At 40.6% G+C, this 26,839-nt stretch overlaps 1 protein-coding gene across 12 annotated transcripts in view; it reads right to left on the reverse strand.

Annotated features, from left to right (window-relative positions):
• Positions 1–26,839, reverse strand: part of LOC138748254 (lysine-specific histone demethylase 2) — a 110,095-nt gene that overhangs the window by 74,019 nt on the left and 9,237 nt on the right. For 3 of the 12 annotated variants that reach the window (XM_069908128.1, XM_069908196.1, XM_069908180.1), the window contains exons 2-3: positions 7,344–7,447; positions 2,373–2,494 (exon numbers count right to left, since the gene is read on the reverse strand). In XM_069908128.1, coding sequence (XP_069764229.1) covers positions 2,373–2,494; positions 7,344–7,447 — 226 coding nt within the window. Of the gene's footprint in view, positions 1–2,372; positions 2,495–7,343; positions 7,448–7,849; positions 8,036–10,853; positions 10,897–11,235; positions 13,903–13,956; positions 15,122–16,365; positions 16,520–25,393; positions 25,478–26,839 lie in introns of those variants that run through there. The other 9 variants (XM_069908120.1, XM_069908103.1, XM_069908150.1 and 6 more) reach the window with 8 other exon arrangements.

The following is a 26,839-nucleotide window of genomic DNA, read 5'->3' on the forward strand; positions in this document are numbered from 1 at the left end:
AGAAGCATAAATTATGGAGGATAATGAGTTAGATGCGGAAGCTGGCAGGATGTTTGGTGAGGACGAGGAGAATCCAGTTGTTGGACCACCACATCTCCTCCATTTCCCACTCATCTGCCCTGGCCCCCGCTGCTCCCAGATACAACAACAGGATTTCCCTTGTCCTCACCTTATCACCCTATCAGCCTCCACATCCAACACATTATCTATCCTCCAAAACTTCCACGATCTAGAACATGATCCCACCAACAGATATATCTTCCCCTTTCCGTAACTCCCTCGTCCATTCATACCTTCCTATTAATCACCTCCCAGTCAGCTTCCCCTGCAACTGCTGGAAATATCACACTAGCACCCTCACTTCCTTCCTCAACACTATTCAGGGCCCTAAACAGTTCTTCCAAGTGAAGAACTGTGTATCCGCAGGAGTCATCTACTGTATTCAGAGTTCCAGTTGTGGACTTCTCTACATGGAGAGACTGGATGCAGATTGGGAGATCACTTCGCTGAGCACCTTCACTCTGTCTGCATCAGTAACAAGGATCTACCAATGGCCAACCATTTCAATTCTGTGTCCCACTTTCATGCCTTTATGTCAGTCCATGGCCTCAGGTACTTCAAACCAATACCATCCATAAATTGGAGGAGCAGCATCTAATTTTCCATCTCGACACTTTCTAGCCAGATGGCATTTACATTGACTTGTCCAGTTTCTGCTCGTCTACTCCCCGTTCTTCCTCTCTCTTCTCCATCCCTCTCTCTTTCCTCTAGCTCTCTACCCCGTCCCTCCCCATTCACAGAACCATTCCCCTCTCCCCTTATATGCTGGTGTGCCCTCCCTCCCTTATCCACTGCCCCTTCCCCCCATCATTTTGTTAGATACCGTCCAGATTTTGTCCATACCTTGATGAAGGGTTCAAGCCCGAAACATTGGCTACACATTTTTATCTTTGCTTTATCAAATACAGTTTGACCTGGTGAGTTTCTCCAGCATTTTGTTTTTACTTCAAGCATGGTATTTGCAGACTTTTGTGTTTTATAAAAGGATAAAAGCAAGTCAAATTTTAATTACGTCCTTAAAAAGAGGTATTAAGGTTCAGAATGAAAATTCCAGAACAAGTGTCCAAAAATCTGAAGGAACAGGTAATTATAATGTACCTAAGAAAATTGAGATGCAAAAAAGTCCAAAGATAGAGCAAAATTCTCAGCTGAATGGTTAGAATGAACAGGTAGAGAGCACAGAATGACTTGAGTGGTAGATGAAGAGCCAATTTGGAGCAACTGCAGTACAAATAGGTGAACAAAACTTGTGGCATGGTTTTGGACACGAGCACTGGTACAATTTTATGCAGGCGCAAAAAAAAAACTGGAGAAGAGCTTCAGTATGGTGGTAAAATGCTGGTGCTGCCCTCATCCAAGTAAAAAAGCACTCCAGTATCTTGGCAAATGCTTGGATATAGATTCTCTACATTTCCAAATTCAGAAACTGCATTGTATTAGCATAGGATAGGAGAAAACTATTTATTTTCCCTCAATTGACATGAAGCAAGTGTTCCTTAATAGTCCTCAATTTAAACTTAACAACTGGAACAATGAAAACAGGGCTAGAAATTGCACATTATGTAAACAAAGAAAACAAAGCATTTCCTCAAATTAAATGTTCAAAATATTCGGCAACAATTTGTTTAATGATCAATTTACACTTCAGATTTCACTAATAATCGAGCAATTAATAAATGGCTCAAGATAACAGACTATAAATCCTTCCTCAACATACACAATTCCCTCAAAAGGCAAGCACACTTGGTATGCAAATTCTAGATTTATTATCACCTGGTATGGTTGTCAGAGGACAGTATTCGATCTTTAAAATAAATCAGCTTAACTCTACTGATTTTAAAAAAATCCTTATCTGAAAGCTCCATTTCCTGAACCTTAAAATTATACAGAGGATTACAAGTTATTATTCAAGGAGCAGCTTCTACAGCAGATATGTTTTAAATTTTGGAGGTTGATGCTACAATAACATGGCTCCAGAAACCTCAAATTGTTCCAGACCCTCAGGTGCCATTTGCATGGAATTTGCTCACGTGGGTTTCTATCATGTTTTGGTTTCCTCTCAAATCCCAAATACTTGCTGGTTGGTTAACTATCTCCACTGATTTACCCTTAATGCATTTAAATGGAAAGAGCATCCAAAGCAAGTTCATGGGAATGTGGGAAAGAATAAATTATAGGGAAACAAGGAAATAAAGAGTGGCAAATGGGATGTTGTGTTGGATACCAAAATGAATCTCATGGGCTACATGACCTCTATTGTAATTAGTAGGTAATAAAGTGTTCTTGAAATAAAGAAAATGAAATTAACTTGCCTTTCTGCAGCACTTGCAAAGCAAACAGGGTGTGTTGCAGTGCAACCAACTTTCTCGCACTTCCTATATTTCTTTTCACAACCTTCTTCCTCCTCCTCAGTTTCAAAAGTTTTCCTTTTGACCTTTATTGGTCAAATTAAAGACAGAATGAATTTATATTAATGAATTGCTGAACTGACACAGCAGTTTCACAAAAATCATGTCGAGTATCATTATTTTACAAAATGTAAAATTTAACTATCAACTATTGAAATCTGGAAACAATACAAAAAATATTAAGGCTTATCAAATGCTAAGTCTCCTATAGGCATCTTTAAAATAACATGGAATGTAAACCATATGTATCATTTGTTGGCCTTGTAGTGGCAGCTACACAGTGGAGGTTTCAGTTGAACTGCTTATTTGAATTTCGCGTGCACCCCTTTAAGGCCAATAGGAGTTCCTCCCTGCGTGGCGGTGACATCATCACGTTGCCTGGGGCGTGAGCTGTGGCCCAAGTCATGAGGTAATCAGCAAGCCCCGATGGCGCCATCTTCCTGCAGCTGCCCCGCCAGCATGGCAATACAAGCGGGGTAGGTTTGCTATAAGAGATATGCGCCAAGCTTACGCATATCGCTGCTTGGGCAGCCGATCCCTTTGCTTAGGTTGGGCTGTCCTCACGGGTTAGTCTAAGTCCACATGTGCTGGATCGTGAATAACTCCTCCCTGCCCCCAATGTCCAGGGTAAAGGTTTTTCCTGACCGGCGTAGGACCTAGTACGGGGCATGCCAGACAAAAACGAAATCTGATGAGGCCAGCTCATTGGGAACATTCGCCGGGTGTTTGCAGTGGTGGGTTGGCAGTGGGGGTGCCAGCGAGGCGAACCTGTTGCGGAGGTCTGCAAGGAGGGTTGGGTTCTCACTCCGGATTCTGCGCCTGTCCCGAAGAACTCTCCTGGCAGCGACAACAATGAACCATAGACGAGTTCCGCAGAAAAAACCTGGAGATCCTCCTTCAGGGCCGTTCGCATGCCAAGCAGGATCCACGGCAGTTCGTCTGTCCAATTGGGTCCTTTGAGCCGCACCATGAGAGCCGCCTTGAGGTGCCGATGGAAGCATTCCACGAGTCTATTGGCCTGGGGACGATAAGCTGTGGTGGAGCTTGATCCTCAGGCAGTTTGCCAGTTGCGCCCAGAGGGTGGAGGTGAACTTGGTGCCCCTGTCACTGGCCATATGAGCCGGAACACCGAACCAGGTGACCCAGTTAATGAGCAGGGCTCTGGCGCAGGACTTGGTAGAAGTGTCTCTGATGAGGATGGCTTCTGGCCACCTAGTCGTTCGGTCCACCACAGGCAGGAGGTAGCAGGCATCTCTAGACACTATGGGGGCCCACTATGTCAATGTGGATATGGTCAAGCTTTCTGGCTGGTAGGTCGAAATGTTGTACAGGGGCTCTGACATGGCGCTGGACTTTAAAGACTTGGCAGTGCATACCATTTCTCGTCATCTGGGTCACTTGTTTTTTTAATCTGTGCCAGATGAAACGTTCCACCATCATGCATACTGATGTCTTGATGGAGGGGTGGGCCAGGTCGTGGACCATTGGAATGCCTCTTGCTTCTATTGCGGGGTGACTACTGGGGGCAGTGAGCTGGTTAAGACGTCGCACAGTAGCGTGTCGTGACTGCCCGGTAGCTTCAGGACCTCGAGGCGCAGACTGGTGAATGCTGTTCGGAAGGCCTGCGTCTCTTCATCCCTTCTCTGGGCCTGAGCTAATTGGGCATAGTTCAGGCCGGGCGACAAGTTGTGGATGGTGGGTCTGGAGAGAATATCAGCAACAACATTGTCCTTACCTGCCCGGTGTCGGATGTCGGTGATGAACTCCGATAGATAGGAAAGGTGCCACTCCTGGCACGCCAACCAAGGGTCCTTTGCCATGGCGAGGGCCTGTGTGCGCGGCTTATGGTCCATGAAGACCATAAAAGATGCCCTCTAGAAAGTAGCAGAAGTGCCTGATGGAGAGGTATTGGGCCAGGAGCTCCCTGTCGAAGGCACTGTATTTCAGCCTCGGAGGTGTCGACTGAAGAACACTAGCAAGCACTACTGCCCGTTAACAGATTGCTCGAGGATGCCCCCGACGGCTGAAGCGGACACATCCACCAAGAGTGCTGTGTGGGCGTCGGGCCGTGGGTGGGCCAGTAGGGTGGTGCTAGTGAGGGCGTCTTTGGTGTGAGGGAAAGCTGTTTCGGCCTCCTTCGTCCACTCAAAAGATTTTTGTTTCGCCAAGATTAGGGTGAACAATGGCCGCATTATGCGGGCGGCCCCCAGAATGAAGCGGTGGTAGAAATTAACCATCCCGATGAACTCCTGCAGGCCCTTGAGGGTGTCCGGCTTGGGGAACTGCTGTATAGCCTTGACCTTTTCCTGTGATGGCGCTGCCACATCCATAGTGATGGTATGGCACAGAAACTGTAACGACTCCTTCCCGAACTGGTATTTGGCCATGTTGACGGTGAGGCCAAATTCTGCCAGATGGGCAAACGGTGTGCAGAGATGGGATTTGTGCTCATTGTGATCTTGACTGGCGATGAGAATATCATCGAGATAAATGAACATGAAATCCAGGTCTCTACCCACTGCGTCCATGAGCCACTGGAACATTTGGGCCATATTCTTCAGATTAAAAGGCATCTGCAGGAATTCGAAAAGGCCGAACGGGGTGATGATGGCGGTTTTGCCAATATTATCTGGGTGGTTGGGGATTTGGTGGTAGCCCCTCACCAAGTTGACCTTCAAGAAAACCATGGCACCATGCAAGTTTGCCGTGAAGTCCTGTATATGGGGGATGGGGTATCGGTCAGGCATGGTTGAGCCGGCGGTAGTCCCCACACAGGCGCCAACCCCCAGAGGCCTTTGGGACCATATGCAGGGGAGAACCAAGGGGCTGTCCAACCTGCAGACTATGCCGAGTTCCTGGAGGCGGGAGCTCTTTCGCGAGGTGCAGCTTCTCCGGCAGCAGTCATCTGGCCTTGGTGTAGTGATGGTGGTGGACGCTGTGCTGAGGCATGGTGGCAGTGAATTAAGGCCATAAGATGGCGGGGAACTCGTCCAGGATGCGGGAGTACTTGTTTTTGGGTGTACAGACGATGGCTATCCCTGGGCCGTGTGCGCTTCAAAACTCGAGTCGGAGAGTCTGGAAGGTGTGGCGTGCACAAATCTCTTGCCCTTAAGGTCTACCAGCAGGCTGTGCGCCCACAGGAAGTTGGCTCCCAGCAGCGCAATGCCCACAGTAGCCAGTAGGAACTTCCAGCGGTACTTGTTTGGCCCGAAGTGTACCTGAATGCTTCGCGTGCCGAAGGTCTTTATATCGGTGGCATTCGCTGCCCGCAGGGTCGGGCCTCGTGTTCTCGAGCGGGATTCGAGGATGGTCGGAGAAAGCATCCGGAGTCCACCAGGAAACACCATCCACTGGTCTTGCTGACCACGTGCAGGAGGCTGTTAGTGTGGCCAGTCATCGCAGCCATCAGTGGCGGCTGGCCTGGTCGTTTCCCTGGTATAAGCAGGGCTGACGGCATGTGGGCTTGGGCTCCCCAGCATTGGTGATAGAAACACCAGGTGCTTTGGTGCTCTTCTGGCTTCTGCCTGGGGGTGGTCTGTGGTCAGCTTGGTCCAGGACGGGTCCCCTGATTCATTGTAGCCTCGTTTCCCGTTTGATTCTCCACAGCACATTGGCATGGGCTGCGACCTTCTAGGGGTCTGAGAAATCCTCATCCGCCAGTAGGAGTTGGATGTCTTCCGGCATTTGTTCCAGGAAGGCTTGCTCTAACATCAGGCAGAGTTTGTGGCCTTCTGCCAGTGCGAGCATCTCATCCATTAGAGTGGACAGGGTTCTGTCCCCCAGGCCATCAAGGTGCATCAGCCTGGCTGCGCGCTGCCGACGGGAGAGACCGAAGGTGCCAAGGAGGAGGGCTTTGAGGGCGACATACTTTCCCTCCTCTGGTGGATCAGGTCATCCACTCTGGCCACAGTTTCTTCATCAAGGGCACTCATCACATGGTAAAACATAGTGGAGTCAGAGGTGATCTCTCAGAGATGAAACTGCGCCTCCGCCTGTCCGAACCACGTGCGAGGTTGATGGGTCCAAAGGGGGAGGGGGGGGGAAGTTTCACTGCCACAGCGCTGATCGCCATCAAATCCATAGTTGGAGACCAGATAACATCTGGGCTCTGCAGGGTCACCAATGTAGAGGCTGCTACACACACAGAAAAGCACCACAGGACACAGTGGAGGTTTCAGTTAAACTGTTTATTTGAATTTCATGCGTACCCCAAGGCCAATGGCAGTTCTGCCCCGCACGGCTGTAACATCATCACATTGCCTGGGGCGCAAGCTATGACCTAAACCATGAGATAATCAGCAAGCCCTGACGGCGCCATCTTTCTGCAGCTGCCCTACCAGCGCAGCGATACAAGCGGGGCCGGTTCGCTTCAGGAGATGTGCGCCATCACAGCCTATCACTTACTATAGATCAAATCAATTTGCAAAACTGCAATGACATCCATCTTGCATCTTACTCAGGCTGGGATTGCAAATAGAACAATGGGAAATGGCTTATCTGATAGAAAGCAATGCAAAATTCTGTGCAGATACAACAAATGCTCAAGAGGATAGTTGCAGCCTTGCAGAATCACAGTGATCACCTTGCATTGTTACCTCATTTTTCTAGAGGTGCTTTATCCTTGAGAAAAATTATAATTTAGTATTAAATTTACGTATTAAAACATCTAAAATTTTTATAGTATCCACTGGTGGCTATAGTACCTTTAGCTGCATGCATCCTCTTTTTAAAAAAAACTGAAGCTGTATTAACAAAAAACAAAGTGGCTTTTACCTGAATTCAAATCTTTTAAAATCTTTGAAGTATCATGCAAGGCATATATCTGTTAAATTGAAACCTGCAATTGATACTGGTTTAAATAGTTTTATACAACACCTGTCTTCCTGATGATCTCAAGGGGGGATTGTTATCCATTGAAGTTTCAAGAATAGCTGGCCTTTTCTTTGCTCGCATTCGCCCACTTATGCCTCCCAAGGCATCTGCAAATAATTGACAGATAATAGCAAAAGGTTTATATTTATTTGGAGATACAGCACAATAACTGGCCCTTCCAGCCCACCAGCTTGCACCGCCCAAATACCCCCATGTGAACCCTGATCTTCTTTGGAACATGGGAGGAAGCCAGACATGCGGAGGAAATCCACATGAACAAACTATTTACAGAGGGGAGTCACGTGATGGAGTAGTGGCCGGACGGTGAACTCCAGCACTCTCCAGAAAAGTCGAAAAAAAACAAAGGAAAACACAAAGGCACAGAAATAAAAGTTAAAGAAAAGTGAGTATAAAGGTGGAAAGAAGATGGTGACAAAAAAAGAAAAATCAAAATCAACGGTAAGAAGAGAGGAAGAGAAGACAACGGAGGATGAAGGAGAAGGCCTTACCTGTTCGAAGAGGCCCGCGGTGGAGAGAGAAACCCGCTCCCTCAGGTCGGTAGAAAGTGGACTACAAAAATGGCTCGTTGAGCCGAGTAAAAGTGCGCAACCGCGCATGCAAAAAAACACACCGACGGGAGGGGTGACCAGCTGGGGAGTCGATCTCCACAGCCGGCAACGACAGCTGCAAAACACCTGCAGCAAGAGAACACAGAAGACAATGAAAACAAGAAAGAAGAGAAGAAAAGGGCAACAAAGAAACAACAGATGGCCAACCCAGAGGAAGAAGAGGAAGAGTAGAGTGAAATAGAAGAAGAAGGGAAAGGCAAGATAAAGGATATACTTTCTCTTATTAAAGAATACATGGAGTCATTTAAAGAATGGCAAACACAGGAATTTAATGATTTAAGAAGAAGAATAAACAATGAAGAGAAAATGAATAAAATAGATATGACCTAAACAGAAATGGGAAAGAAAATGGACAAGATGGAAGAGCGGGAAGCAGCACTAGAAATGGAGATAGAGGACTTAAAAAAGAAATTAGAGGGATCTAATAAAAAAGTTATAGAGACACAAGAACCGTTAGCTCAGAAAATAGATATAATGGAAAATTATAACAGAAGAAATAACATAAAGATAGTGGGCCTTAAGGAAGATGAAGAAGGCAAGAATATGAGAGAGTTTATAAAAGATTGGATCCCTAGGATCCTAGGATGTCCAGAACTACAGCAAGAAATGGAAATAGAAAGGGCACATAGAGCATTGGCCTTTAAACCACAGCCACAACAAAAACCAAGATCTATTTTAGTAAAATTCCTAAGATATACTACAAGAGAAAAGGTACTGGAGAAGACAATGGAAAAAGTAAGAGAGGGCAACAAGCCACTGGAGTACAAAGGGCAAAAAATCTTCATTTATCCAGATATAAGTTTTGAACTCCTAAAGAAGAGAAAGGAGTTCAATACAGTAAAGGCGATTTTATGGAAGAAAGGGTATAAATTTATACTAAAGCATCCAGCGGTATTGAAAATATTTGTTCCAGGACAACAAAACAGACTATTCTCGGATCCAGAAGAAGCACGAAAATTTGCAGAACAATTACAAAATAGACTGAGGGATGAAGACGTGTAATGAGAGTAAAAATGACCACGATTTATATGTATGTGGGTAAAGAGGTATAAGTGTGTAGATGTATAATGTGCATACGTGAATGTATCCGTATTTAGAGGAAAATATAGATAGTATAGACAAGAATTAATAAGGGAAGAGAAAGGAATAGAGGGAATAAGGAGGGAACTAAAAGAGTGACCTTTGTTACATATGAAAAGTGAAATCTTTTCTGGGGGGGCTGGGTGGGGAGGAGTTGCGGTCACTGCAAAATCAGCTGACGCTTGCGAGTGAATTCGCAAAGAGGGGAGATGTGGTTGTCCGACAAGGGATAAAGGACAACTCAGGAGGGGAAAGGGAGATTGGGGCTAAAGAAGTTTTAAATAGGAGAATAAGGAAAATGTTTGATGTTTTAGGAATGTTGTCTTATAAAGGGTTTAAAATAAGAAAACAGAAATGGAAAAGGAGGAAAGGTAATGATGGAAAAACGGAAAGGGAAGATAAACAAAGTATAAAATGGCTACGTTGAACTATATGACTTTAAATATTAATGGAATACATAACCAAATTAAAAGGAAGAAACTGCTAAATTTACTGAAAAAAGAAAAAATTGTTATAGCATTTGTGCAAGAAACACACTTAACTGAATTGGAGCACAAGAAATTAAAGAGAGATTGGGTAGGACATGTAACAGCAGCATCGTATAATTCAAAAGCAAGAGGAGTGGCTATATTAATTGGTAAAAATGTGCCATTTAAAATAGAAGAGAAAATAATAGATCCAGCAGGGAGATATGTAATGATAAAATGTCAGATATATTCGGAGTTTTGGAATCTACTCAATGTATATTCACCTAACGAAGAAGATCAAAAGTTTATGCAAGATATCTTTTTGAAGGTAGCAAATACACAAGGGAACATATTAATAGGAGGGGATTTCAACCTGAATTTGGATTCAAATATGGATAAAACTGGGAAAAAAATTAACAGAAAGAACAAAGTAACCAAATTTATAATTAAATCAATGGAAGAAATGCAACTTTTGGATATATGGAGGAAACAACATCCAAAAGAAAAGGAATATTCATATTACTCGGCTAGACATAAAACATACTCAAGAATAGACCTATTTTTGTTATCAGCTCGTATGCAAGATAGAGTAAGAAAAACAGAATATAAAGCTAGAATACTATCGGACCATTCATCCTTAATATTGACAGTAAAGCTAGAGGACATCCCTCCAAGAATGTATAGATAGAGATTAAACCCCATGTTACTTAAAAGGCAGGATTTTAGAGAATTTATTGAAAAACAAATAAAAATGTATTTTGAAATAAATACGGAATCAGTGGAAGATAAGTTTATACTATGGGATGCAATGAAAGCATTCATTAGAGGGCAAATAATAAGTTATGTAACCAAGATGAAGAAGGACTATAATCAGGAAACAGAGCAGTTGGAAAGGGAAAGAGTAAATATAGAAAAAAAATTAGCAATGAAGGAAGATACAACTAAAAGAAGAGAATTGGCGGATAAAATAATAAAACATGAAACACTACAAACATATAAGGTGGAGAAGTATATAATGAAGACAAAACAGAAATATTATGAACTGGGTGAAAAAACGCACAAAATCCTAGCATGGCAGCTTAAGACAGAACAAGCTAAGAAAATGGTATTGGCATCAAGGAAAAAAGACAAACAAATTACATATAATCCAAAAGAAATTAAGGAAAACTTTAGAGAATTCTATGAACAATTATACCGAACTGAAAACGAAGGGAAAGAAGGGAAAATAGATGAATTTCTGACTAAAATTGAACTACCATAACTACAAATAGAGGAACAAAATAAATTAACAGAACCATTTGGAATAGTAGAAATACAAGCGATAATAAAAAAATTACCAAATAATAAGACACCAGGAGAGGATGGATTCCCAATAGAATTCTACAAAACATTTAAAGACTTATTAATTCCGCCCCTCCTAGATGTAATCAACCAGATTGATAAAACACAAAGTTTACCAGATTCATGTAAAACAGCAATAATTACAGTAATACTAAAGCAAGGGAAAGATCCACTCTCACCAGCGTCTTATAGACCAATATCTTTACTAAACACAGATTATAAGATAATAGCTAAACTATTAGCAAACAGATTAGCAGAGCATGTACCGAACATGGTAAATTTAGACCAAACTGGATTTATCAAAAAAAGACGCACAACAGACAATATTTGTAAATTTATTAACTTAATTCATGCAGTAGAAGGAAATAAAGCACCTACAGTAGCAGTTGCTTTAGACGCAGAGAAGGCCTCTACATTGCTGATGTTTTACATGCAATTCAGAGAAATCTGGGGAAAAACTGTGCAATATTACTGGAGACGATTCAAGAGTTAATTAAACAGAAATGAGCAAAGATTAAATAAAATTGCACTCCTTTGAAGGGGATAAACCATTTTGCACAAAACCTCACACAAAGGCATCATGAGACAAAATAACATCTGACATGTTGAAACTGAATTACAATCTTTCTATGGTACAAATAAAAGTTACTGTACTGAATAATTATCCCTGGCTCACTGAATTTGCCTCTAACTAATAGTTAATTTCTAATTTCAAAACCAAAAACCCACAACACTATAATAACAATAAATACAGTACATGGAAATGAGCAGTAAGGACTTTAATCTGCATCACTACCAATTTCACCTGCACCAAACCAGTCAACCACAAAATATCTCAAAGCACTTCCCAGAAGCTGCTCAGAGGTGGCAAAAAGGTAACGAGAGTGAATATATTGGGTAGCTGATGGAAAGCTTGGCCAAAGGACAAGAATCATCAGAAAGATAGAGAGAGACAAGGAAGGGGTAGGAAGAAATTTCCAAGCTTAAAAATTCTCCAACAGAAGGCAAGGCTGTGAATGGTGGGGAAAATAATCTGTAGAATACCCTTGAAATTGGGGTTTAAGAATGCAGAACTTTCAGTGCTGAAATAAGTTAATAGCACTAGGTTATAAAGATGTGGAAGGACTCCAGAGACTGATCATTTTAAATCTGAAAGATTAGCACAAAGTACTATGTAGGATGATGAGCTCAAGCAATGGATGTAGTGTACATGATCCAACCAGCAACATTTGGATATACCTCAAATTTATGATAACTGGAAAATTGAAGGCCAGTTCAAAGTATACAACCCTGAAAGTAATAAAAAATTGGCAATTGTTTCAACAATATATTCTGAAGAAGCTTGGAAATATTAGAAAAGTGATGCAGGCAAGTAGTCGCAATTGAAAATGTAGCATTAGAAGTTGAACTCTGGGTCGATAGACTGGCAAGGTTCATTCAGAAATTTCATGAAACTAGATTCATTTTGAGATAGTGGCCAGGGAAGGCAATTGATAGTTATTGAACAGTTTGCTATTGGAATAATAGGTGTTCCCTCCGTTAAAGTGGATAAAGCTTCAGTTCACTAACATTTCATGTTCACAAGTATCTTGATAGCAGAGGTGTTGGAAGAGAACAAAGTAGCATTTGTAGAGAATATAAAACTGCCGGAGAAACTCAGGTGGTCCCACAGGAAGCAAAGATAGACAAACAACATTTGGGCCTCAGTCCTTTGTCAAGGTACCAATTTTTAAAAAAATTGACAATCACAGCATTGCAGACTTTTCTCGTTTCACGAGCATTCATAGATGTATAGAATCTTTGAATGATATGGCCAAACAGCAGGTCATAATTTCAGTAATACTGCATCTGAGCACCATCTTAAATGCTTCCACCAACATGTCATCTTCTCGACCAGGAAATAAAATGCCAAGCTAATTCATGGAATTTGCAAACAATTCTTGTAAGTTTCACTATACTGCACTCACAAAGGCAGGCTAAAATTCTAGGATCAAATAATCATTAGATGCATTATCCATTATTATATTTACCATACAATTATTTCAGATATTGCTAGAAACTAGACATGTCTGAAATTTAATACAAACATTTAGATGCAAGCAATTTATTCTAACTAAAACCTTTTACATTTAAAACTAATACATTTCCTCCCCACAAATAAAGCAATTGAGATTGACCAAGAAGTTCAGCACCTCTATAAAAGCATGTGTCATTGGCAATTATTCAGGGTGCAAAAACACATGCCCATTTTGTGTAAAAGATTCTGACATTGATATTCTACATTATTGGCCAAAAAATAAATAAACTTCGAGTCAGGACATAGCATGAGAAAAATAGAGGCAAGTGGTCAGCATGCAATTGGGGCCCACAGTATATCTGTTAACACTTCTTCCTTTGGTTGCTAATATCAAGGTTCTAAGACTCCTCTCCCATGAAATTGACAATTCAGACTTTGTAGACAATAGTGGTCTTCTACTCTCCAAGTAAGGCCAGTTTCAGCATGATGGCCTACAGGTAATTCGTTCATGGATCTCTGATAAAATTTTAAAAATTAAGTCATACAACATGGTAACAGAACCTTCTGAACCTGTGCTACCCAAATAACCTACAACACCATAGGTTTTGACAAGCAGGAGGAAACCGAAGCACCCTGAGGAAACCCATGCAGACACTGGGAGAACAAACTCACTTCAGACAGCACTGGTTTCAAACCCAGGTCGCTGGCACTGTAATAGTGTTCCGCTAACTGTTGCACTAACCGTGCTGACCGTGAGCAAATTAATATTATGCAAGCCATATTGAAGTATGTTCCAACTTTCTATATCTGCCTGGCAGCATTCATGATTGTACTTCAAACAGACAAACTGGAGCACTTGGAACAGACTTTGCACAGTGGCCTGACCTTTTCCAGAATTCTTTTACTTTGTGTGGGGAAAAAAAATGAGTTTCATAATAAATTTTTCTGAAATTCACTGTAAGAGAATAAAACCAAGTACAAAAGAAACTGGGCAATTAAGTGAATAAGAGCAATTCAATTTCTTTGTGTGAATACAAGCTTAACAATGAGAAAGATTACGAGAATGTATTCACATTACTGACCTCACAATAAGAAGACATTTAGTAATTTGCAGCAGATTGTAAACTTCATTCTTGTCAAATCGCAATAAAGAAATCAACCATTGTTTTATGTAGTGTTTAACTATTGATTTTCAATGTGCTCACCAGTGAATCTGTACATCTAAAACAATTGTCAAACTGTCAGTTTACATAGGCATCATAAATTATTTGTCACCACAGCACAGGGACCACCTGTATCCAGTTTCAATATGGCATTGACTGGGATGATGAGTTTATTGTCATACACATTTGTACAATGTATATATACACACCAAATTTATACTTTATATATGTACTTTATATACACCAGAATCTAATTCCTGCTCAACAGTCATTAGTTTGGAAACAAGCATTTCTTCTATCAAGTTTGATTTCTGCTGAAAATCTAAAATATAAACAGTAAACATTTCACTGTTCAGACAACATTTTTGTAAAGAGGAACAAGGTTTATCATTTGGTTATGACACTGGGGGAAAAAAAATGAAAACATTGGTTAGCAGATCGCAAGCAAATGCACAGCTAGGAAAAATGTATGTAACCACAAAATTCAGTAATAAAGTTCTTTTGCCCGTTAATATTGGTTGATGTTTCATATTTATAACTTATCCTTGTATTGCTGACTTCAGCAAGGGAATATTAGAGTTTATATCCAAAATGTTGAAAGGATGGAAGTGAAGGAATTAGAGAGCTTGGACCAGTGGTTCCCAACCAATGGGCCATGGCATGTTTCCATGTGGGTCACAGTGACTTCCCAACCCACTGAGGTTGGGGAGTGTCTGAGATCATGTCCTGGTCCTCCCAGGTGTACTTGGGTGGGGTTGTGAGCAATCTGCCACCGAGGTCAGTGAGGTCATCTGGCCATATCTCAATACAAGCGGCTTGGCACTCAATCACGGTTCCCATCAGACCTCCACATAAGACAGATGCAGACTGATTTAGAAGTGTGTGTTTCCTGTCTTCTAACAGTTTGTTCTTCTTCACTTCAGTCAAGACACAAGAGGTTCCGCTTTATAAGGTAAGACATGTTATATTTCTCCCTAAAATTGAATACAAATTATTTTTGCAAAAATTTTCATTGAAGATTTACCCTGGATGGGATAGAGTAATTGTAGAATATTTCTACAATTTCTGTAATGTTTCCTTGGTTATTTCAAGCAAATGAATAACCTTTAACGTTCAAGGAAGCATCCCCATATAGTGAAATAAATTAATGGTAAATATAACTGACAGACTGTGTATAGAAATTATTCAGAAGACGAATCCTTCATAAATTGCAATAAAATTAGTATTTTCATAAGTTTTTTGATGTGTTTATCACAATTTGGATATTAATTTCCTCTGGAAATTACTCAGATATATCCCATTTTAGACTTTTAGAAATACTCATTTTTGAGACAAAAAGCCTGATAATTGTACCTGATATGTCAATAAACATTGATACTGTATATTTATAATTTAAACAGACAAACCACAAAAAAAAAACAACTAAAAATGTGACTAATTAAATTAAAAATGACACACTAAGAAATAGCACAATTATTCTTTGGAAAAACTGTGTTTTGATGAAAAGCCATGGATATTTCACCTTGCCTACCATGTGGATATTTCTGATCACTTGAACAAATTGAATCTCAGGGTGCTAGGCAAGGACAAAACTATCATCCAGTTTCTGGATGCTTTCAGTGCATTTATACAAAAGATGCAAAAATGGAAACAATGTTTGAATCTCTTTCAGCAGTAACTGTCAATGGAATGGATACTGATGTTACTAAGGAAGTTCTCTCGCATCTCAGCTGCCTCCGAGAAGAATTCCTGCACTTCTTCCTAAAAATTGAACGAGAAGGACTGGCATTGATGATGAATTCCTTTCTTATTAAAGTCAACAAAGTTCAAGATGAACTCATTAACTTTCAAAACGATTCCAGATGCAGAGACGTGTTTGAAACTTTGTCTATCTCCAAGTTATGGCCAAAAATGATAGATAGTTGGCAAAGGAGTGTCCTCAGAAGATCCTACCCTTCATGACCATTTTTATCTTTGTGAATCAGGCTTTTCAACATTGCTGCAGATGAAGACAAAGGAACAAAACCACAATGAAGTGGAGGCAGATCTCAGATGTGCATTACCTACAACAAAACCAAGGGTGTGGAAACAGGTGAAGAAACTTCAGGAACAGGGGTCTCATTAAAGTCACTTGAGCTTTCATTTTGATTTGGAGTTTTTGTGCTTTTTTTCTGTTCAGTGTTTACCTGCAGTGTTTTTTTTGTTCTTTAAAAATCTTTAAAAAAAAACTTTACATTACCATATTTGAGGGCATATAGGACCCTTATCCCACATTTTAAGCATGAGATTTCATGACAAATTTGTTTTAATGAATTTATCTTCACTCACCTTGATGGAAATCCTCCAGCCTTGCATGGCCGAGATGCCAAAGCCTCCTCGCACATGAGCCACAGCAGCAACACATCCTCCTGCCAGTCACACACTGAGGCTCAAGCTGCTTCCCTTCCACCATATAAACGCCAATTGGCAGGCACGCCTGGACCTGCGGGCACGAGAGAGAGAAAAACCAGGGCAACAGGCAGGGCCCAGGTGCACCATCATAGGGAGCAGACGAGAGATTGCTTGCTTTGAGGGGACTGTTGGGCCTTGGTAATCAGGATCCAAGTTGAGGCTTTGTTTGACAAGTACATTCCCCTGAACTGTTTGAGGGACGGGGGTGGGTGGCATGAGCAAGTGGCCTGTTGAGCTGAGCTCGACAAGCTGCTCACTCACTGCCACTTGTGCCTCAATTAATTTGCTCAGGGCCCATGCTCGTCGAACAAAACCTAATCAGAGGCCAAGCGCACCCCTCAAAGTACTATGGGAGAGAGCAAGCAGGAGGGAGGGAGAGAACAAGCAGGCTTGAGCAAGTGGGCCTTCTCAACAGGGGAAGTGTGCGGCGGAGGAGATAACTCCGAAAAAAAGGGCCACCCAAGAGAAGATGGTCCACGAAGCTACAGCACCTCCGCGGACTTCTTGAAGCTGGGTGAGTAGTTTGAGCACCTTCCTCCTGTCGCCATCAGGAGGAAAGCCCCCACTATGTTTGTATTTCGGTGTCCAAAATGGCAGCAGCAAAAAGGTCTCTGTGTATAGGACCCTAGGTGGTTTTTGAGGCAATTATTTTTGGAGGGGGGGAAGGGCGGGGGGGGTCATATATGCCATCAAATACAGTAGATAATTATGTGTTTCTTACAGAGTTGCCTTTGACTTGAAAATATTGCTCAGTCATTGCCACTTGTGGGCTATGGCACCTTAGGCCGAAAGCCCAGTTTTACATTCTTGACCATTTAGGTAACAAAATCAAGGCGTAGGAACCTTTTCTGTGCCAATTTTCTCCCCTGCTCAATTGATGCCAATGAGATCGGGAAGCCAATCACTTGTTTGGTAATATGATCAGTTGCATACACCCAAGACTTAAATAAAAGGTGCACACCAAAAATCACAGGCTTCCCAGTAAAATTGTTAACATGTTTAATATTTTAATATTTAAAATTTGAAGGTCAAATATATAAATTATGATTCATCATTAAACACTCTTTCCAAAATGTAATTTAAAAGAACTCAAAAATAGTCAGAATAGTTGCTGAATTGTGTCCATTTAGTAATTGCATTTGTACTATAAAAAATTAATTTTTTTACTGCAAAATTAAAGAGATCATCTGGAACTTCATAATAAAATTCCATGGCAACAACTTTGAAAGTTAAACTTCTTCCATCAAGCATCTCCCTATCCTTCATTCCTTGTTACAAAAAAAGCTAATCATGTTCAACATTTCCACATTACTGCTATCAATTATAATGCAGTCATCACCTGGATTGAACACTACAGCACAGTACAAGCCCTTTGACCCACGATGTTGTGCCAACCACACAAGCTTATTCAACGACTAAATCTTCCCTTCCTCACTCCCATAATTGTCAATATTCCTTTCATCCATGTGCCTTAGAGTCTTTTAAATGTTCCTGTTGATCAGCCTTCACCTCCATCCCGGTATGCATTCCAGGCACCTACTTCTCCATGTATACTTAAAAACAATTACCTCTGACATCTCCCATATACTTTCCTCCTCTAACCTTACACAGATGTCCTCTGGTGTTTGCTTATCTAACACCAGGGGGAAAAAATTGCTGCTGTCCACCCTATCTCTATGCCTCTCAATCTTGTAGACCTCTATCAAGACACCTCTCATCCTTCTTCACTCTAGAGAAAAGCACCAGTTCTGTTAACCTTGCCTTACAAGATGCATTCTCCAATTCAGACAACATCCTTGTAAGTCTCCTCTGCATCCTCTCCATAACTTCCAAATCCTTCCTCTAATGAGGGGAGCAGAACTGAACACAATATTCCAAGAGTGGTCTAACCAGAGTTTTATAGAGCTGCAACATTACCTCATAACTCTTGAATTCAATCCCATCTAATGAAGGCCCAGCCTCCCATAAGTTTTCTTAACTACCTTGAGAGATCTATGAATTTGAACCTCAAGGTCCCTGTTCTTCCATAATATTAAGAATCCTGCCATTAAAAATGTACTCTTCTCTCATGTTTGACCTTCTAAAATGTATCACATCACACCCATCCGGATTGAACTCCATCTGCCACTTTTCTGTCCAACTCTGCATCTTGTCTATATCCTGTTGTAACCTGTGACAACCTTCTATGCTATCCACAAGACCTCCAACCTTTGTGTCATCTCCAAATTTGCTGACCCATCCCTCTACCTCTTGGTCCAAATTATTTATTTTAAAAAGTGACAAAGACCAAGGGGGTCCCAGAACATATCCCTGCAGAACTCCACTGGTCACTGACCTTCAGGCTTTTTGCAGGCAAGCAAATATGAACTTCCCAGGTTACAGAAAAAAATTATTTATGGAAGTCCAACTTTACACTACTATTGGATGTTTTTTTTTAATTCAAGTTAGAAAAGATAGCAAGAAAAATCAGAAATGCAAACATTGTCAGGAGTTATAAATACAAAGAGCATCTAATTCAAAAGATAACCAGTTTTCAAAATAAACTTGTTTTCATGTCTCCCCTCAGCAATCAAACAAATACCATTGTCTCTAAAAGCACAAGCGCCACCTAAGATATTTGCTTTGGAAACTGACAAAGCAATCTCTTCTTTTAACAAAAATATTTTACTGAACATTGAAACATCAATACTTTAAGACCATCAAACTAGCCATTGCAAGTGGAATAATAATTGACCCTCATTAAAATTGTTTTTGATTTATGAAATTTTAAAAAATAAAAAGTTTACAAACAATTCCCAGGGCAAGACCCAAAAACTCCCTGCAAAGTCAATTTTAAAAATGTACAGCTTAAAAACAACTCCCCTCATGTGTACCTACCTGTTAAAAGATTTATCCAACATTCTGGAATTATATCAACACAAAATATATAGGTTTTAATTTAATTATGTTAATTCAGTACATCTTGGCTATTATTTCCTAAGCTCAAAGCAATAATAACTTCAGCTGCCTGAGAAATAAATAGAAGTTGCATGCAGATTTTGGCAAATACGTTTTCAAAATGTGGATATTTAAAACCATTTCGAATAATTAATCAGTCAGCTATGAGAGCTTTTCAGGGTATTTCACAGGAAAGATTTCTTCGCAGATGTGCTGCCATTCAGTTCACGCCCCGCCAGGACAATTGGGTCAATGAGATTGACATGCTGCATTTGGACAGAGTTTGGGCATGGTTACAGCAGCTTTCAAGTTTAGAAATCCTCACCCTCATTAACAAAAGTAATAGTAGGTGCGCATCATGTTCCAATTTCGAAATAAGAACCATTGAAGACAACTAAACCAAAAATTGGAAAAATAGTGCTGTGCACTGCCCTCATTACTAAAGCAATCAGTGGAGGTTGAGTTTCTACTCAATAAAATCTATTGACATGAATATTTAAAAATAATCCATTTATAAAGAGTGAAATTAGAATTCTAAAGAACTGCCAAATAGTTCACAAGTTCTTTAAACAGACCATCCCATGAATACTTCTACAGATTTTGTGGTCATAAGACTAAACAATGTTACATTACAAAAGTGATAACAGTTGAAAGGATTTATGCCTATGTGTCATTTAAAAATGAAAACCATGAAGTTGTTGTCATTGATTCAGGCCTTCAAAGTCAATATTTTTTTTTATTGGTAGATTAGATGAGATACAAACCAGAGGACATGGGTGGAGGGTGAAAGGGAAAGTTTAAATTAAATTTTATTTACAGCATGGTAAAAGCCAATTTGGCAATTTACATCCACACCACCCAAATTAATTAACATTTTGGAGGGTGGAAGTAAACAGGTGTTATGACATAAACCAGCAGCAATGGTAAGACAATGGTATCTTCAAAAATATAAAATCTTATTTAACCCCACTAGCGCAAATGTATATTTGTGTGTGGCAAATTCCAAACCATTACAGTTCAGGTACGATTCTGAAAAGTAAAAGTAAAAGTCTTAGAAATCTTTTGTGTTAAAACTCAGAGTCTTTAAACTGTTGTTCAAAAGTGATTGACCCCCGCCAGTGGGCTGATATTGCCTCAAACCGTGCATCTTGGCGCCTCACAGTTCGGCGGGCAACAACCTCCTTTGAAGACCGCAGAGCCCACCTCACTGACAAAAGACAAAGGAGGAAAAACCCAACACCAACCCACCAATTTTCCCTTGCAACCGTGTCTACCTATCCCGCATCGGACTTGTCAGCCACCAACGAGCCTGCAACTGACGTGGACATTACCCCTCCATAAATCTTCGTCCGCGAAGCCAAGCCAAAGAAGAAGAGATGGAGTCGAAAAGGCACAAAGTATCCAGACTTCTCAAAGCTAACAAATTTTTGTAGAATTGCTTTTTAGAGAAATGCTTCTTCATACAAATGATTTCTCACAAATTCCCCTCTCTTGCATGGAGGTTTCGGAACTTGTGTTTCAAACGATGATTTCACCAACCCAGGCAAGGGTTAAATGAAGTGACCATTACATATGGACATGCACTGCACTTTCGTGACAAAGAGACAGTCAAAGTGGAACTTTTGAGAAAGGGCTATCAGTCTGTTAATCCTTTCTGTCAAAAGGAGAATGCACAACAGTACCTCTCTCATTGAAGTTTATTTCATCCGTCTTCAGATGAAGCTTGGTCAACATTAAAGATGCTTTCTTGAAGTGTCCCAATCATGTCATCACCACTGACCCTTAAGTTTCATTTTCTTCAGAAAGATAAGTTAGCAACCAAATGTCTCTTGCTTGTCTACACTTCTAACAAGCAGATGGCTTTTTTGTGTACAGAGGTGCCTTTCTGAGCAAACATACAGTCTTCAAACTTTCAATGAAACAGTCCCTTTGCTTTTATGACTGTGCCAACTTCAGCCGAGGCTTCTCTTATCTGATCAGATGAATGTGTGATCTGTCTTTGTGCAAGTATCCCTGTTTCCAAACCCACAAAGTCTTTAATAAAAAATTTCTTTTAACCTAAAGATTAATAATACCATAATTCTATAACAACTGGAGCAACAGGAGGAAGCCCACATGGTCAAACAGAGAATGTACAAACTCCTTACAGACAACACCAGATTTGAAACCAGGTTACTGCCACTGTAATAACATTGTGCTAACCATGCCGCCCTGAAGGAGAACATTGGGGGAAACTTCTTCACACAGTAGTGGGATGTCGAAAGAGCTGCCAGCTGAAGTGGTGATGTGGGCTCAATTTTAATATTTAAGAAAAATTTGGACAGGTACATGGATGGGAGGGGTATCAAGGGACTGAATTCAGGTCAGTGGGAAGAGGTAGAATAATAATTTGGAATAGACTAGAACCGCCTGTTTCTGTGTCTCGAATGTTGTATGGTACTAAAAGCCTTCTCTCAGAGAAAAATCAAGAACTACTGGATATTAACTTTTGGGACATATGGTTGAAATAGATTTATCGTGATGCCTCAAACCATATTTAATGCTTAACATATTTTCTGGACACCCTCCCCCCAAGGCATGAGTATTGCTGCTCTCATAAATTTTCAATTTTATGGGTATTAATTTTAAACTGAGCAAAGAACTGCTAGAGGAACTCAGCATGTCAGTCAGCATCCATGGTCAATGTTTCAGGTATGAACCATTTAAAAACATACAGGGGGTGTGACATTCCCTCCAGTTTTCATTCATTTTATTTGTGTGGATCTGTCTCTTTAAGAGAACAGATTTAACAACCTGCCTGCCAGATTTGAAGTGACTGTGAAACAAGTTTTGAAGACATCATGTTCCTAAATGGATATATTTGAAGAGAAGAAAGGCAGTTTCTCTAAAATCCAGGTGCAGAGACCATGTGACTAACAGATTAAGACCGAATAGGAGTGGCTGGGAGCCATTTTAAGGAAGCAAGTCAAGCGTCAACAGCTCTTTAACCTCCTTTGTGGAAATGAGAAACCCACTTGGCCTCATTGTGTGGTTATAAATTCGACAAGTGCTTACAGAGACCACTTCTACAGACCCACAAAAGGAGATTTCAAAGTTGCAGAAGAAATACTGCACTCTATTCTACTGATCAATAAAGGGGTTTTTAAAGTTGCAGAAGGAAATACTGCACTCTGCTCTACTGACCCACGAAAGGGGTTCAATTGCTGAAGAAGGCACACATGTAAAAAGGATATTTCTCTGAAGCAACTCAAAAAGGGTGTCATGAGTAATCAACATTCTGTCACCCCCACTCAAGAACTGCTAACTTCATCTTAAGACCTGTCTCTCATCATTCACCCAAGGCCTGCATATCTCACCATTCATCTAAGGCCTCAACCATCTAAAGCCTGCATGTTGCATCAATCTCAAGCCCACATATCATCACCAAATTTCTGAACTTTGGACTTGGAACTGTCTTCCCAGAATTAAGCCTTGAGCTGTAATGGCTTGGGGTATTCCACACACACCAATATATTAGTGCATAGTTAGATTTTTTTCAATAATTGTAAACAAATTTAGTTAAGTTTAGATAACTTAATTAGAGCAGGTGTTATATAATTGTTGATTAATAATTTAAATATTATTTTAAATATAACACCTTCTTGGCTAATATTTATTGTTGCTGTCGTGTACGTCACAGGGGAAAGCTGAGGAAGGGCCCCCAGAGGTGATACAGGGCAGAAATGTGGAAGATAAAGAGATAAGTACATTTGGAAGGGAGGGGAAAGGAAAGAAAACCAGAGACAAGTAGAGGGAGTACATTGGAAGGGGGAGGGGTGTGGAAAGAAAAGCCAATAGAGGGAAAAAAAAGTATAGCAATAGGTAAAGAAGCAATGGAAACAGTGGAATCAGTTGGTGGTGGGGGGTTACTTAAAATTAGAAACAAATCAATGTTCGTGCTGTCCAGGAGGAATAAGTGTTGTTTCTCAATTTTAATCTCTTCCTGACAATGGATGAAGCCAAGGAGAGACGTGCCATTTTAGAAATGTTTGGGAGGATTAAAATGGTTGACTACAGGAGGTTCAATTTTAGACCGACAAAGGGTAAATGTTTGGTGAAGTGTTTGGTCTCACCGATACAGAGGAGGCCACACTGGGTACACCTAGCGAAGTATTATTTTTGAACTTTTATCATCTAGGAGATCAAATGCAGATTGGGGGATTGCTTCACAAAAACACATCATACAACCTATCTACTGCATTCGGTGCATCTGCCGTGGCCACCTCAACATAGACAAGACCAAACACAGATTGGGTAACTGTTTTGGCAAGCACGTCATTTATTATGCTTAAACAAGTGCAGACTTTTAGTTGACATCTTTTTCTGTTAAGTGCATAGCGGAAATCACTGGCTTCTGAATGGAACAAGATGGGATTCTCTTCAATCAAGGACAAGACAGGGAACTACAGGCCAGTGAGCTTAATATTAGACATCGGTAAGTTATTGGACTCTAATCAGTTTGAAAAATTTAGAGGTGAAGCACACAGCCTAATGCAGAAAGTATGATAAAAAAAATTTAAAAACATAAATTTTAACAAACAAAATACCAGTATTAACAAAATATGCAATTTCAATACAAACTAGATTGTCAGACAATAACCCTAAAATATAAAATTCCCAAGAAGCCTGATATGAAGGAATGTAAATATTAAGAGGGAGGTAAAATAGGTTTAAAAAAAATGATACAGTTTTTATTTAAAAAAAGGATCAGTTTCTTATATTTCAATATGCAATGCACTCCATAATATTTGGGACAAAGTTATTTTTGCACTGCAATGTATGTATATTAAAATAGTCATGTTTAGTACTTTGTAGTATATCCATTGCATGCAATGAATTCATAGGTGCTGAGTATCTTCTCTGATGATGCTCTAGCTGGCTGCAGCAATTTTCATATCCTGTTTGCATTGGGGGCTTGTCCCTTTAAGTTTTCTCTTCACCATATGGAAGACATTCTCAATTGGATTTAGATTGGGTGACTGACTTGGCCATTCAAGAATTGTCCAGTTTTTAAGGCCATACCACCTCCACACCATGTTTCATAGATGAAGTGGTATATGTTGGTTCTTGGGCAGTTCCTTGACATCTCCACACTTTGTTCTTGCCATCACTGATATAGGTTAATCTTGGTCTCATTTGTCTACAAGACCTTCTTCCAGAATTCTGTAGGCTTTTAAATACTTCTTGGCAAACTGTAATCTGCCCATCTTGTTTCCATGGCTAATTTGTGGTTCGTATCTTGCAGTGCAGCCTCTGTATTTCTGTTCATGAAGTCTTCTGCAGATAGTAGTCATTGATATATCCTCACCTGCCTCCTGAAGAGTGTTTCTGATCTGTCGGACTGGCATTTAGGGATTTTTCTTCATTAGCAATGGATGTCTTCCTTGGCCTACCAGTCCCTTTGTGATTACTGAGCTCATCAGTACAGTTACTCTTCTTAATTATGTTCCAAACTGTTGATTTTGGTAATCCTAAAGTGTGGACAATGTCTCTTACTGTTTTATTCTGGTTTATCAGCCTCATAATGGTTTCTTTGACTTTCATTGGCACATCCCCAGTACTTATGTTGAAAAATTGCAACTACAGACTCCAAAGGTGATCAGAAGCTTAGAAGCAATCTTAGTTCTCTTAGACCGACACCAATGAAAACAATTAAACACACCTGAGTACTCACAAACACCTGTGAAGCCAAATATCCCAAACATTATGGTGCCCTGAAATGGGGGAACTATGTATAAAAAGTGCTGTTAATTTCTACATGGTCAAACCAAAATGTACACAAATAACCTTTTCTAAAGCATAGAATGTACACTTTAAAATCACTTGTGAATTCTTTGATTACAAATTTTAAAATGTGGAGCACAGGAGCAAATAAAGATAAAAATTTCTTTGTCCCAAACATTCTGGAGGGCACTGTAGATGCACGAACCAGCATATTTTCCAATCAACTATGATTCAACTTGACATCTTCCCTCACTTTACAGCAGTATTCCTCAACAAAACACCAAGGTCACTGGAAGAAAACCAAAAAGTCAGAAAGTAACTTTGCAAATTTCTAAACTTAATCAGATACACATGTTGTTAGAAATGCTATCCAATTTATCCCATTATAATGCAGAGTACTCGTATATGCATGCTGTAATTCTGAACAGAAAATCCATGTTATTATAGTACAGGTATTTGAATGACATAATTTCACCTCAATTTTCTTTTGTTTTATTCATGGATCCCTATATCGTAATTCCAAATTTAAGCAATACACCAGGAATGTTTGAAACAATAAATTAGACAATTCTGCCATATATGTTACATCCTCCCAACAATGCACAATTGTTTAAAGCGACAAGATGTTCCTGACTGAGAAAAGTTAAATTGTGACAGCTATTGGGAGTAAACAAGAAAATCTGCAGATGCTGGGGTTCAATGAAATGCACAGAAGTGGTGTAGAAACTCAGCAGGTCATGCAGCATCGATAGAAATTAAAATACTTAACAGAAATCAAGCAAAAGCCCAAATAGAAAGGGGGTGTGGGGAGGGAGAGGAAAGAACACAAGCTGATAGGTAAGATGTGGATATAGGTAGGAGAGTAAAAGAGAAAGAGAAGTGATGGAGGAGAAGGCAATGGGTTAAGAAAGATGGCTCTCGAATAGTAAAAGGGAAGGGGTGGGGACCTGGAAGAAAGAAGAGAGGGATGAGGGAAAGAGAGAGACGGGAGAAGTTGATATTAATGCTGTCTGGTTGGAGACTAAGTGTTGTTCCTCCAATTTGAAAGGTGGCCTCAACTTAGCAGTTCATGAGGCAATGGATAGACATTTCAGTGTGGCAGTGGGGAGTGGAATTGAAGTGGTTGGCCACTGGGAGGTCCTTACTGTAGCAGCAGACAGAGCAGAAGTGCTCAACAAAGCAACCTCTTAATCTGCATTCAGTCTTCTTGATGTAGAGGATACCATAACTGGAGCATTGGATGCAGTAAAAGACCCCAACAGATTCAAAGGTGAAGTGTTGCTTCACTCAGGATTGTTAGGAAACAATGTTGCAGCGAATGGTGCAGTGAGTAAAGCACAAGTTGTCTGTGAGCTGAACCAACAGAATTATTTATTGGAATCTTTGCAGGAGTTTAATTAAAGTGCTATCACAATCACCCGACCTCTGAAGTCATGTGCCTCCCAGAGTTATTTGTGTCCAGCCACCGGGAACTCCTAATCCTGCGGGGGTCCACAACTACAGATGCCAAAGTTCAAAGGTGACACCACCTATATGTCTATAACGGGCCAGTGCACGTCCCCTGCGCTGGGGGAATGCCATCCGTACTGCTGATCTACATTCACATGTGCTGGCTTAAGATGATCTACCGAAACCATTTCTTGCCTGCCGC

The sequence above is a fragment of the Narcine bancroftii genome, chromosome 1 (assembly GCF_036971445.1).
Source record: "Narcine bancroftii isolate sNarBan1 chromosome 1, sNarBan1.hap1, whole genome shotgun sequence".
Classification (NCBI taxonomy): domain Eukaryota; kingdom Metazoa; phylum Chordata; class Chondrichthyes; order Torpediniformes; family Narcinidae; genus Narcine; species Narcine bancroftii.